The sequence below is a fragment of the Chiloscyllium plagiosum genome, unplaced genomic scaffold (genome assembly GCF_037043375.1).
Source record: "Chiloscyllium plagiosum isolate Xiang-an unplaced genomic scaffold, Cpla_swu_hap1 HiC_scaffold_35, whole genome shotgun sequence".
In the NCBI taxonomy this organism is placed as follows: domain Eukaryota; kingdom Metazoa; phylum Chordata; class Chondrichthyes; order Orectolobiformes; family Hemiscylliidae; genus Chiloscyllium; species Chiloscyllium plagiosum.
Window position 1 is genome coordinate 64,648,811 of NW_028270173.1, and position 13,756 is coordinate 64,662,566.

Below are 13,756 nucleotides of genomic sequence, written 5' to 3' on the forward strand. Positions count from 1 at the left end.
TGATTTAGATGAGAGTATAGAAAGCATGGTTAGTAAGTTTGCAGGTGACACCAAGATGGTGTAGTGGACAGAGAGGAGGCTGCCTGAGATTATAGACATGATTCGGAGATGCCGGTGTTGGGCTGGGGTGTACAAAGTTAAAAATCACACAACACCAGGTTATAGTCCAACAGGTTTAATTGGAAGCACACTAGCTTTCGGAGCGACGCTCCTTCATCAGGTGACAATCACCAATTAAACCTGTTGGACTATAACCTGGTGTTGTGTGATTTTTAACTTTGAGATTATAGAGATCTCGATAAATTGGTTAGTGGGCTGAGGAGTGGCAGATGGAGTTTAATTTGGATAAACGTGAGTTACTGCATTTTGGTAAAACACACAGGGGCAGGGCTTATACAGTTAGAATTAGGGCCTTGGATAGTGTTAGGAAAAAGTGAGGACTGCAGATGCTAGAGATCAGTGTCAACATTAGAGTAGTGCTGGAAAAGCACAGCACGTCAGGCACATCCGAGGAGCAGGAAAATCGACGTTTCGGGCAAAAGCCCTTATTGTAGAACACAGAGACCAAAGAGTTCAAGTACATAATTCTTTGAAGTTTGTGTCACATGTGGATAGGTATGAAGACATTAGCACGCTTGCCTTCGCTTGCCTTCATTGCTCAGACATTTCAGTTTAAGAGATGGGATGTTATGTTGAGTTTATACAGGACATTGGCGAGGCCTGTTCTGCAGTACTCTGTCCATTTCTGGTCTCCCTGATACAGGAAGCACAGTATTAAGTTAGAATGGATTCGGAAGAGATTTTCCAGGATGTTGTGGAAGATTTGAGTTAATAAAGGTCAGGCTGGGTAGTCTGGGACCTTTTTACTGGAGCATAGGATGTTGAGAGGTGATCTTTTAGAGCTTTATAAAATAATGAGGGGTATCGATAATGTGAATGGCAGGTGTCTTTTTTTCGTAGGGTAGGGGATTTCAAGGTTAAAATAGACATGAGGGACAATTCTTTTCCACAGAGAATGGTTTGAATGTCGAATGAACTTCTAGAGGAAGTGATGGATGCAGGTACACCTACAACATTTTTAAAAAAAATTTAGATTGGTGCATGAATAAGAAATGTTTGGAGGGATAGAGGCCAAGCATATGTAGGTGGGACTATTTTAGTTTCAGATTATGGTTGGCATGGACTGCTTGGACCAAAGGGTCTGTTTCTATGCTGTTCACTGATGTCTCGATACTATTCTTACGTGGAGGGAGGGAGTCGTGGAGACGGGTGGAGGAATCTGATCCCCGTGATTGAGGGAGGGGGATGAAGGATGGAGGAGGAAATGCCAAACAGGAAGGAGGGGTGAATTTGGAGTGACAAGAGTGAATTGGGAGGCCATTGAGTAGGATCTGGTGGGAGTGTTATCCAGGAACCTGACGAAAGGGGGTCGGCTGCTGAGTGAGAGGGGGTTTGGAACAAAGGTGGTGGGACTTGCCCTGTGTAAGGAGACTCAGGAGTGGATCCCAGAGTAAAAAAAGTGTTTCGGGAACCAGAGTGAGTGGGGTACATGGGATCAGTATTTCACATTATCTCTGTATCACCTTAACCCCCTCGCTCTTCCTCACTATCTCTCTGACCCATCCCTCTCTCTCTTCCTCACTATCTCCCTGACCCATCCCTCTCTCTCTTCCTCACTATCTCTCTGACCCATCCCTCTCTCTCTTCCTCACTATCTCTCTGACCCATAACCCCCTCTCTCTTCCCCACTATGTCTCTGACCCATCCCCTTCTCTCTTCCCCACTATCTCTCTGACCCATCCCCCTCTCTCTTCCCCACTATCTCTCTGACCCATCCCCCTCTCTCTTCCTCACTATCTCTCTGACCCATCCCCCTCTCTCTTCCTCACTAGCTCTCTGACCCATCCCCCTCTCTCTTCCTCATTATCTCTCTGACCCATCCCCCTCTCTCTTCCTCAGTATCTCTCTGACCCGTTACCCCCTCTCACTTCCCCACTATCTGTCTGACCCATTACCCCCTCTCTCTTCCCCACTATCTCTCTGACCCATTACCCCCTCTCTCTTCCCCACTATCTCTCTTCCCCACTATCTCTCTGTCCCATTACCCCCTCTCTCTTCCCCACTATCTCTCTGATCCATTACCCCCTTTCTCTTCCTCAGTATCTCTCTGACCCGCCCACATCCCCACTGTTTCTGACCTGCCCCTCTCTGTCTTTCCCTCTATCCCTCTGACGCAGCCCCCCACTTTGTCTGTATTCCTCTGACCAGTCACCCGCTGTCTCACTCCATCTCTCTAAGCCGTCCCCCTGCACCCTCACCCATCCCCTGATTCATGTTGTATCGATGTGTATTTGATTTCAGGTGAGGTCTTCATGCCTTACTATGCAGGGAAGGTGATTGATTTACTGAAATCTGACTTTGACCATCGAGCATTCCTCATCGCCATATTCTACATGTTCATCAGCTCCATGGGAAGGTAAGCCGTCAGTGATGGAGGTGGCTGCTCATCACTGACACCCCACCAGAGAGAGAGAGAGTGTCCCTGTATCGATAGGATGGGATAAGGTCAAGTCTGAATGGGGATTCTGGAACGTGCTGGTATCAGGGGTGTGCGTTAGATTGGAGTTAGGAAAGGATTACTGTGTGGTGATTGGTTAGTGCAAAAGGATTTGGAGCATGAACATGGGTGTCTGTATTACTAGTCCAATGATATTGGCAGGAGAGCATTGCTTCCACTTCACAGAATCCTTTCCAGGTTAGATCGAGGCCATTTGACCCATTGTGTCCGTATTGACACCTCAAATGAAAAAACGTGTCTTGTGGGATTGCCTTGCCTCCCCGCCTGTACTCTGAACGTCATTCTTCTCAGATAATAGTGTAATTCGTGTGTGAATGTCTGGATTAAACCAGCCTCTCGGACCCTAACCACTCATTGCATGAGAAAGCTTTCCTTTCATATCACCTTTGCGTCTTTTCGCAATTACTTGAAATCTGTGACCTTGCGTTCACAATGCTTTCACAATTGGGAACAGTTTTCTCTCCATTCACACTGACCAGGCCCCTCATGATTTTTAAGAACCTTTATCATATCTCCTCTCGGCCTTCTTTGCTCTGAAGAAAATAGCCCTGACCTGTATTATCTATTTTCATAACAGAAGTTCCTCATCCCTGGAACCATTTTTGTGAATGTTTTCTGTAATCTCCAACACGGTCACATTCTTACCAGAACAGGGCACCCTACTCCAACTGAGGTGGGACTTACACAAGTTTAACAGCGGCCTACTGACAGTTAAATATGAAAGACATTGCTGTCAAACTCAGTCCCCACCAGGAATCCACACAAATACTTTCCAACACTGCTCACTGGATCAGAAAGAGGTGATTCACAGACCTACTTCGCGTAGCTCAGACAATAAACCAGAAGCCAGTCCCAAGTCGTCGTCTTAGTTTTTGAATTGCAGTGAACTTTCAGAGGAATGGGTCAAGCGTGTTCACGTATCTTGCTGTAGTTATGTAAGGCCTTGGTGGGGCCTCTCCTGCAGTATTATGTGTCGTTTCAGTATCCTTATCTGAGGAAGAATGTTCCGGCAATGGAGGGAGTGAAACAAAGGTTAATTAGACTGAGATGGCAGGGCTGACGTATGAATCGAGACTGGATCAGTTAGAAGTATATTTACTGGAGTTGAGAAAAATGAGCAGGAATCTTCTCAAAATCTTTAAAAACATTTAACAGAACTGGACGAGGGTGAAAGCAACAGAACTGGAGAGGGTGTTTCTGATGACCGGGCAGTCCAGAACCAGACGTCACAGTCTAAGGATACAGGGTGGGCCATTTTGGACTTCGATGAAGAGAAATGTCTTCACCCAGAGAGTGGTGAGCTTGTGGAATTCTCTGCCACAGAAAGCAGATGAGGTCAAAACTTTTCAGAGAATTACATACAGTTCTTAAAGCTAAAGGGATCAAAGGTATTGGCAGAAACCAAGGACGAAGAGGGAAGCAGGCTTGAAGGGCAGAATAACCCACTACATTATCTACAGAAGAGCTTATCTGATCATTCCTCTCCACCTTTTCTGGTGCAGCTTCACTGGTACCTGATACCCTGTTACATAAATTAGCAAAGCGATTGTATGACATATTGACAGAGTTAACCACGCTGCTGAGTGTGTTGGTGCATGGCAAATGCAGGTAAACTTTCACTTTTTCATCTGTAACAATCATTAGATTCATGCAGAATCGATTTACAAGAATGGTTCCAGTGATGAGACACTTCTCTTGTAACGATAGATTGAAGAAGTTGGGACTGCTCTCTATGGAGAGGAGAAGGCTGAGGGGAGATTTGGTAGAGGTTTCCAAAACATGAGTGGGCTGGACTGGATGCAGATGTTTCTGCTCATAAACTTAAAAGGACCGAGAGGGCATAGATTTGTATCAATGTGCCAACAAAGCGAGGGTGATTTGAGGAAAAGTGTTTTCACACAGCGAGTAGTTAAGATATAGAACGCACTGCCTGGAAACACAGTGGAGGCAGGTTCAATTGAGCCATTAAGAGTGGCATTGGGTGGTTAGTTGGAAAGAAATGGTGTGCAGGGATATGTGGTAAAGGCAGGACATTAACAGTAGGTAGTACAACAGAGGAGTGCACAATGGGCTGAATGGTCTCCTGCAAAGATTATATGATTTTGTGACATACAAATTAGATGTTGAAGGCCAGCGAAATCTTTGACCAAAGCTAGCCAACTGGAAATGCAACACAACACCAACAAGTTGATTTCATTTTCAATTCGCCATTGCGCAGGCACAGTGAATGAAACCACATTTTTTTTCCCCCCCGTTTATACATCCCACCATGGCTGCTCCTGAGGGGGAGCTGCTCAGTGCATGTTGGGTGAAAAGGTCAATGCAGCCCATGGAGTATGCCACTGCAGGACTAGGACAACAGGAATCAGCAGCACCAGGCACTTACCTCCTTCTGTGGAGGTTCCGATCATTTCTGGACTCGGTGAAATAGTCCAAGTGTCAGATCTAACCCCCTGATTAGCTTATATGTCTCTATTAAGTCACCTCTTAACCTTCTTCTCTGTAACAAAAACAGCCTCAAGTCCATCAAGCTTTCCTCATAAGACCTTCCCTCCATACCAGGCAACATCCTGGTAAATCTCCTCTGCACCCTTTCCAAAGCTTCCACGTCCTTCCTACGATGCAGTGACCAGAACTGTATGCAATACTTTAGGTGCGGCTGCACCAGAGTTTTGTACAGCTGCAGCATGACCTCGTGGCTCTGAAACTCAATCCCTCTACCAACAAAAGCTAACACACCGTGTGCCTTCTTCACAACCCTATCAACCTGGGTGGCAACTTTCAGGGATCTATTTACATGGACATCAAGATCCCTCTGCTCATCTACACTACCAAGAATCTTACCATTCACCCAGTACTCATTAATCCTGTTACTCCTTCCAAAGTGACTTTGGCAGAGAGAATAAAAAGAAATTTAATACCTAAATGATGATAGGTTGCAGAGCTCTGCGATGCAGCAGGATCTGGGTGCACTAGTAAATGAATGGTGAAAGGTTAATACGTAGGTACAGTATGTCATTAGGCAAAGTAATAGAATGTTAATATTTATTGCAAAAGGAATTGAATATTAGGCAGGTCATGTTTCAGTTACACAGGGTGCTGGTGAGAACCACGTCTGCAGCATTGTGGATGGGATTGGTTACCCCACTGAAGGAAAGATGTAAAGGAGTTGGAGATTGTTCAGTTAATGTTTACTGGACTAATATGTGGAATGGGCGAGTTGTCTTGTGTGGAAATGTCAGAAAGACTAGGCCTGTATCCACTGGAGTAAGAAGTGACTTGATTGAAACAAATTTGGTCCTGAAGGGTCTTAAGTTGATATAGGTATGTTTTCTCTTGTGGGAGAACCTCGAACTAGGGGTCACTGTTTAAAAATAAGCCCCGATTCATTTTAAAACTAAAAGAGTCAAGGCAAAGTTTTTGTCTCAAAGGATTGTGAGTGTTTGCGACTTTTGATCTGAAAAGCTGGTGGAAGCTGATTTATAGAGACATACAGTATGAAAACAGACCTTTGGCCCAACTTGTCCTTATTGATCAGGTTTGATAAACTGAACTAGACCCATTTCCTTGTATATTTTTAAGGCATAGGTGGGCAAGTTAAACAAAGGGGTGAAAGGTAAATTGGGAGAGGTGGAGGTAGGAACATGGGTTTGAAGTTAGAATCAGATCAGTCATGATGTTACTGGGCTGGAGGGACTGAATGGTCGATTCCTGCACTCTGTTCATATTGAACAAACTGTGCCTGTGTTCAGATGGGAACCTCTAATTCAGCAGTTCCACATCTCCCACAGAGAGAGAGAGAGAGGGAGGGACTGCAGAGTCCAGTACACACACTCCCACTCCATTAACCTCCAGTCCTTTCTGACTGAAGGAATTGTTCTTTTCCAGCTCCATTTCAGCCGGTCTCCGGGGAGGCCTCTTCATGTTCACAATGTACAGACTGAACAAACGGGTTCGAAAACTGCTCTTCTCTTCCCTGGTACAGCAGGAAATCGGCTTCTTTGAAATAACTCGGTCTGGTAAGGACAGCACTAAACAGCTGTATTTCCTCCAGCTACTGTTACAAGATACCTAGGCATAGATTCTTCGGTACAAGTTCTTAGGGAAAGAAAAGCGAGAAAAATAATGAAATTAAAAAGTCCAGCGTTACATATTGTGAGAATACATTAGAAAATAGAGAACCTAAAAAGTTCAGAACAACAGTACTTCCAACCCAGTCCACCCTGGCACCTAGACTCCAGACTGCATTGGGCTTCACCTTGAGGCTCACAAGGGTGGGAAACCACTCTGGAATCACCGAGGCAGGAAGTCCATGTTGAGGCTATGCCAGGCCGAGAGACCACCAGGTGCTGTCAAGAGACTGCCCGGCTGAGCTGGGAAATCACCATACCAGGCTGGTATGACAGTGCGTTCATTACAAACAATCATATGACTGTAATGAATTGGCTCTAAATGGTGGTTAGTATCGCTCCTGTTTTGCTGTTGTATTGTGATAACTGTCCTTATTTAATAGACATTAGTTTGTCTGTTCTGTTTATTCCACAGGTGATATCACCTCACGCCTCTCCACTGACACTGCCCTCATGAGTCGCTCCATTGCAGCCAATGTGAATATCTTCCTGCGAAGCTTGGTGAAGACAGTTGGCATCCTCTTCTTCATGGTCTCCCTCTCATGGCAGCTCACCTTGCTGATATTTATAGAGTCTCCTCTCACCATAGTCCTTCAGAAGCTGTATAATAAGTATCACATGGTGAGTACGCAGCCAGCAGTACAACAGACTGTAGTGAACCACTTTGTTATTAAAAATGTGGAGAGACAGTGTAAAACAAAGTCTAAAGGGGGTAGAGTAGGACAGAAACTTAGATATGCAAGTCAATTAAATGTAGCAGGACAGGCAGGGAGAGCTGTTAATAAAGCAACCACTATTTCCGACTTCATTCATAAAGGCACAGAGTACAAGAGCAGGATATTAATGATGAACTTATACAAGACACTGATTAGGCCAAAGCTGGGATAGTATGTACAAATCCGCACACCATGTTATAGGAAAGATGTTAACATGTTGGAGAGAGTCCAGAAGAGGTAAATGAGAGTAGTTCCAGAATTGAGACGTTTCAGCTATAAGGATAGAGTGATGAAGTCGGGACTGTTCTCCATGGAGAGAAGGTGGCTAAGCAGAGATGACAGAAGTTTTCAAAAGCCCATGAGGGGTCTGAACAGAGTTGGTAGGGAGAAACTGTTCACATTTGTCAACAGACCTGGATCCAGTGGATGCAGTTTTAATGTGATTTGCAAATGAAATAAATGTGAGGCAAGAGAAAAACATTTTCATCTAGTGAATGGTTAGGGTCTGGAATGTCCAGCCTGGAAATGCGGTGGAGGTAGGTTCAACTGAGGCATTCAGGAGGGCATTGGAGGGGTATTTAGGTAGAGACAACGTGCCTGTTACAGAGAAAAGGCGGGAGATTGGCACTAAGTCAAAACGCTCCAAGAGCCAGTGTAGATCTGATGGACTGAGTGATCTCTACCTGGACCGTAAACGTTTTCTGATTCTCATTACATTGTCCTCCCATGGAGATTGATATAATGAATAAATCTTAATCAATTGTCTCCACTTTTACTCAGTACCTGGAACTTAAGGTCTAAGTACTCCCTTTTAACTTTTTTTTTAAGAAACCATATTGAGTATATTTTCTTTCTCAAACTGTGTCACTTCATGTTTTCCTCCATCGAGTTTCATCTGAAACGTCTCTGCTGATATCACTCTGAGTATACGTGTGTCAGTATAAAGGTGAGGAAATTCTTCACTGCCTCCAGAATGCTAGAATCAGAAAGTCATCCTTGATCCTGACAGAGTGCCTCCAAAGGGAGAGGTTGTCTATGTATGTGTCCAACCCTGACATCACTGATAGTTCCCTGCAGTTGCCAAACGCTATTTGCATGACCTGATGAAGGGCTTTTGCTTGAAACGTTGATTTTCCTTCTCCTCGGACGCTACCTGACCTGCTGTGCTTTTCCAGCACCACACTCTCGACTCTAATCTTCAGCATCTGCAGTCCCCACTTTCTCCTGGACTATTTACATGACGGTCCATTGCAGTATTCTGTCCCTGAGACCAGACTGAGCTGGAGGAACCTGAACCCTTTGTCTCACCAGCTTGCTGTTCGTGCTGCTTGACTTTGAATTGGATTTCTCTCATACAATCCCAGAGCGGCATCTTATTGTAAATCCGTATTTACAGCAGCCATTGCAACTCTTTGTCAGTCCCTCTGTAGGGCTGGCCAGGAGTGAGTATGTTCAAGATAAAAGTAGGTAGAGTTCAAAATCTGAAACATGACAATTATGGGGATAGTGCAGCAAAACGGTATCAAGGTCAAAAATCAATCATATTGAATGGTACAGCAGGCATAATGGGCTGAATGGCCTACTCGGCTTCTATTTCCTGTGTTTCTGTAAACAGGTCATTCAGTCCAACAGATCTGTGTTGGTATTTATGTTCCACACATACTTCCTCTCACCCCTATATTCTACAACGCTGTCAATATGACGACATCAATGATTTTGATTTGGGGAGTCGATATATATATTTCCGACTTTGACGTTGCCACAGAACAGTGTAGTAGTGTGAGTTATAAGGAGGATGCAAGGATGCTTCAAAAGGGGTTTGGGGAGGCTGAGTGACTGGGCATAACCCCAGCAAATGGAATACGGTGAAGAAATCCCTGTGAGATTTTCCACTTTAATGGGAAGAATGGAAATTGTAAAATGTATTAGATAGAACATGGAACAGTGCAACACGGTACAGGCCCTTTAGCCCGCGATGTTGTGCTGCCATATTATCCTACCTCTAAGATCAGACTAACCTACATACCCTTCATTTAACCTACCTCTGACACCTCCCCTAAACCTTCCTCCAACATTGTGCCCCCTTGTGATACACATTCTGGGAATAAGTCTCTGGCTATCCACTCTATCTATGCTTTTCATCGTCTGTGTCACCTTTTATCATATTGAGAGGCTAGGACGTATTGAATTTCCAAGGGACTTAAGTGTGTGGCATTGTTCACCACACAGTGAAAGTTAATAGACAGTTACACAAGCAACTCAGAAGGCATGTGGAATTTTCTCCTCTGCAGCCAGGGGATTTGATTACAGGAGTAAAGCTATCTTAGTACAATTATCTAGAGCCTCGTTGAGAACAGACCTTGAATATTGTGCAATTTTGCTGTCCTTATTTGAGGAAGGAGATACACACTATAGACTTTAACACAGGTTTATCCAGACTGATTCCTGGGAGGGAGGGATTGTCTGCTGAAGACAGGTTATTTGGTCTGGGTCTTTATTCTCTGGAGTTCAGAATGAGAGGTGATCTCATTGAAACAAAGTTCTTTAAGGGATTGACAGGGAAAATACAGGATAGATATTTTTCCAGAGGTGGGAGGGGAGTAGGTGTAGTGGAGACCTAGGGAATGCAATCTATTTCGGAATGAGATGAGGAAAAAATGCTTCACTCAGACTGTTATAAATCTTTGGAATTCTGCATCGCAGAGGATGATGGAGGCTCAGTCACTGAGTATGCTTAAGAGAGAGATTGTTGGATTTCTACAGATGAAAGACACCACGGGATACAGGGGTAGTGCACGAGATTAGCACTGAATATATCAATCATGATCACACTGAATGCTGCAGCAGCTTTGATGAGCTGTATGGCCCCTTTACTAAGGTTGAATCGCAGACTATGTGTGGGGGAGAAAAGGAGGCCACTTTGCCCATTGTGTAAGACCATAAGGAATAGGAACAGGAATAGGCCATTCAGCCCCTCAAGCCTGCTCAGCCATTCAGTAGGCTCATGACTGGTCTGACATTCCCGATGTCCACTTCCTTGCCTCTTCCCAATAGTCCTGGTTTCCTCGACTGATCAAGAATCTCTCTCAGCTTTAAATGGACACCAGGACTGTGCCCCCACAGCTTTCTGCAGGAAGCACTTCCAAAGCCTCTCAATACGTTCAGAGAAGAAACTCCTCCTCATCTCAGTCTTAAATTGGTGACCTTTATATTCTGAGACTTCTCCCTCCGGCGTTAGAGGGGAAACATCCTCTCAAACCTAGAATCCTATATTTTCGGTGAGATCACCTCTTATTCTTCTAAACTCCAGTGAGTAGAGTTCCAACCTGTTTAGCCTTTGCGGATGAGACAATCCCTCCGTATGAGGGATCATCCTCGTAAACTGCCTCCAAGAAAATGAATCTTCCCTTAAATAATGGGACCATAACTGCTCATGGTACAGTGCTCCAGATGTGGTTTCACCAGCACCTTGTATAGTTGCAGTAAGACTTCCCTATTCTCACACTCCAACCCTTTCGAAATAAGGGCCAACATTTCATTAACCTTCCTGATTGCCTGCTGCACCTCTGCGCTAGCTTTCTGAGTTTGTGTGCAAGTTCCCCAAGTCCCTTTGTGTTGCAGCTTTCTGCAGCTTTTTGCTCATTTGAACAACACTCTGTTCCTTTGTTCTCCTTTCTGAAATGCCCAACTTTGCACTTTCCCATGTTATATTCCATATGCCAACTTGTTGCCCACTTACTTAATGTATCATTATCTGTCTCACCATCTGCCTTTCCAATTATTTTTATGTCATCTGCAAATTTGGCTTCACTTCCTTCCTTCAAGTCATTTTGATGTAAACAGTGTAGTCCCAGCACTGATCCCTGTGGAACCACTGGTCACCAACTTGAAAAAGATCTCCTTATCCCCAATCAATATTTTTTGCCCATGAGCCAATTCTCTGTACACACCAATACTGCATCCATGACAACTTAGGACTTAGTCTTTTGTGAGGTACCTGTCAAACACCTTCTAGAAGTTGAAATTCAACACATCTATCTACCTATCCACATCTCCTCTACCCACTCTGGTTGAGACTTGTTCAAAATATTCTAATTAGTCAGAGACTATTTCCATTTCAGGAATGCTTGACTTCATTATGATTTTCCAAATGTGTTGCTGTTATTTCCTTAATAATTGATTCCAATATTTTCCCAACAATATATGTTAGACCAACCAGCTACATGGTTTTTGCCTTCCCTCCCTTTTTGAAAAGTGGTGTCATATTGGCAGATTTCCAATCCTTCTCCAGGTTTTTGGAAAATTACAACCAGTGCGTCTGCTATCTCTGTAGCTGCCTCTTTTGGGGACCCCACAATGCAAGCTGTCGGGGCCAAGAGTCTTAGCAAATTATGAGTTTATCTAATACTGCTTCCAGAATAGTACTTAAATTCCAAACACCCCAGTTTGTTTCCTTGCAGGTTACAGTACTGAAGGTGCATACAGCATTCCCTGCCCATCCAATCTTTCCTCATAGCAGCACTTTTCCAATCCTGGCAAATCTCCCCTGTTCGCTTGTTGGTGGAGTCACATCCTTGCTGTAATGAGGTAACCAAGTCTTCAAATGTATGTTGCTGCAGTGTGATTGATAGTTCCAGGACCCACTTTCTACCCCAACCAAACCTTCACCTGCGGTTCCGGTGGAATAGATCAGCGCTTTACACAGTCAAGAAGAATCGTTGCAGATTCCCAGGAGTGGGATTGTGTCTGACTGCTTTGTTTTGCGTTACACACAGACACTGGTCCGAGAGGTGCAGGATTCCATCGCCAAGTCAAACCAACTGGCCGGCGAGATTGTTTCCGGGATCAGGACAGTCCGGAGTTTTGCCACCGAGGATGAGGAATCTGAACTGTTCGAGGAAAAGCTCCAGGCAACACATCAGCTCAAGAACAAACGGGATATTGTCAGAGCGGTGTACCTGGTGTGCCACAGGGTAAGTGGATACGACAGTCTGCCCCCTCCACCCCCCCCCCCCCCCCCAACCCCCACCCCAACTGTGTACATAGTGACTGCTTCAGCACTCGGTCTGTCCAAAGCATGAGCAGAAAGAGCCACCATTTCAGATGTCAACAGTTTCAGACGGGAGCAGCAATCTGAGGGAAAGTACCCCTCCCCCCCAGGGTGCATGTCCACCGTGAGATTCTCCCTTATCTGTCTCTGTGTGTGTCTCTCTCTGTCTTTTCTCTCTTTGTTCAGGTGTGTATTACTATGTCTGTCACTCTGCCTGTGGTCTCATTCCTTCCCCTTGCTGTGTTTCTGCAGCACATACAACTCGCGATGCAGCTGATCATGTTGTACGCTGGACAGCATCTGATCCGGAGCGGGCAGATGAGCAGTGGGGATCTTGTCGCTTTCATCCTGTACCAGGGCGAATTCGGAACTTACGTCGGGGTAAGACTCTCAGTTCTCTGCTGGTCTGAGTGTGGTTTGATGGTGGCTGCCTTTGAGGGATGCAGAGTTTACCATACGGTTTAGTTAGCTTTTGCCTTCTCTCTGGCTCCAATCATTTTGACACGGCCAGAAATCTGCAGCTAGCCCATTTGCTGTTCACATACTCAGCTTCAATATGAGCTGAAAAAGAATGAAATTCACTGGATTTCTGTGGTGGTATCTAAGCTCTTTCGAATCCCATTACTTCAAACTCCCATTCCATCCCTGTACATTCCCATTCGATCTTTGGATTCCTTTCCAATTCCTGTACATTCCCATCCAGTCTCTCCCTATTCCTATCGCGTTATATTTCCATTGGATCTGTCAATTCCCATACATTTCCAGTTGAGTTCCCCACATTCCTATCCAAACTGCCTACAGTGCTTTCCCATCCCCTTACATTTCCACCCCATCCCTTTAGATTCCAGTCTCATACCTATGCAGTCCATTGCCTTCATTGTGATCTTCTCATTCAGTCCCTGCACATTCCCCTCTTTGTACCCACTCCATGGAAGTGGGGAGTATTCCAATGCAGTCCTGAATGGTGCCTTGCAGATGATGGACAGGCTTTGGGGAGTCAGGAGGTGAGTTACTCACTGCAGTCTTCCCAGCCTGTGATCTGTTTATTTGGTGAGTCCAGTTGAGTTTCTGGTCAATGGTAACCCCCAGAGTGTTGATAGTGGGAGAATTCTGTGATAGTCACACCACTGAATGTCAATGGGCTGCGGTTAGATTTCTTCCTTTCTGGATATCTTCATCAGCCACCACTTGCTTGGCACAATTGTTAACTTGCGTGTGCGACTATTGTGTTTTTGTCTTTTTGGTGTGTGTGTGTTAAATAAATGCTTGGTAATTCAGAACT

The 13,756-nt window shown here is 44.8% G+C and overlaps 1 protein-coding gene across 2 annotated transcripts in view; it reads left to right on the top strand.

Moving 5' to 3' along the window:
- The window catches only part of LOC122541208 (antigen peptide transporter 2-like), a 31,520-nt gene that overhangs the window by 2,873 nt on the left and 14,891 nt on the right, over positions 1 to 13,756 (top strand). For both annotated transcript variants that reach the window (XM_087979755.1, XM_087979756.1), the window contains exons 2-6: positions 2,362 to 2,476; positions 6,467 to 6,597; positions 7,124 to 7,329; positions 12,200 to 12,397; positions 12,727 to 12,855. In XM_087979755.1, coding sequence (XP_087835881.1) covers positions 2,362 to 2,476; positions 6,467 to 6,597; positions 7,124 to 7,329; positions 12,200 to 12,397; positions 12,727 to 12,855 — 779 coding nt within the window. The remainder of the gene's footprint in view (positions 1 to 2,361; positions 2,477 to 6,466; positions 6,598 to 7,123; positions 7,330 to 12,199; positions 12,398 to 12,726; positions 12,856 to 13,756) is intronic.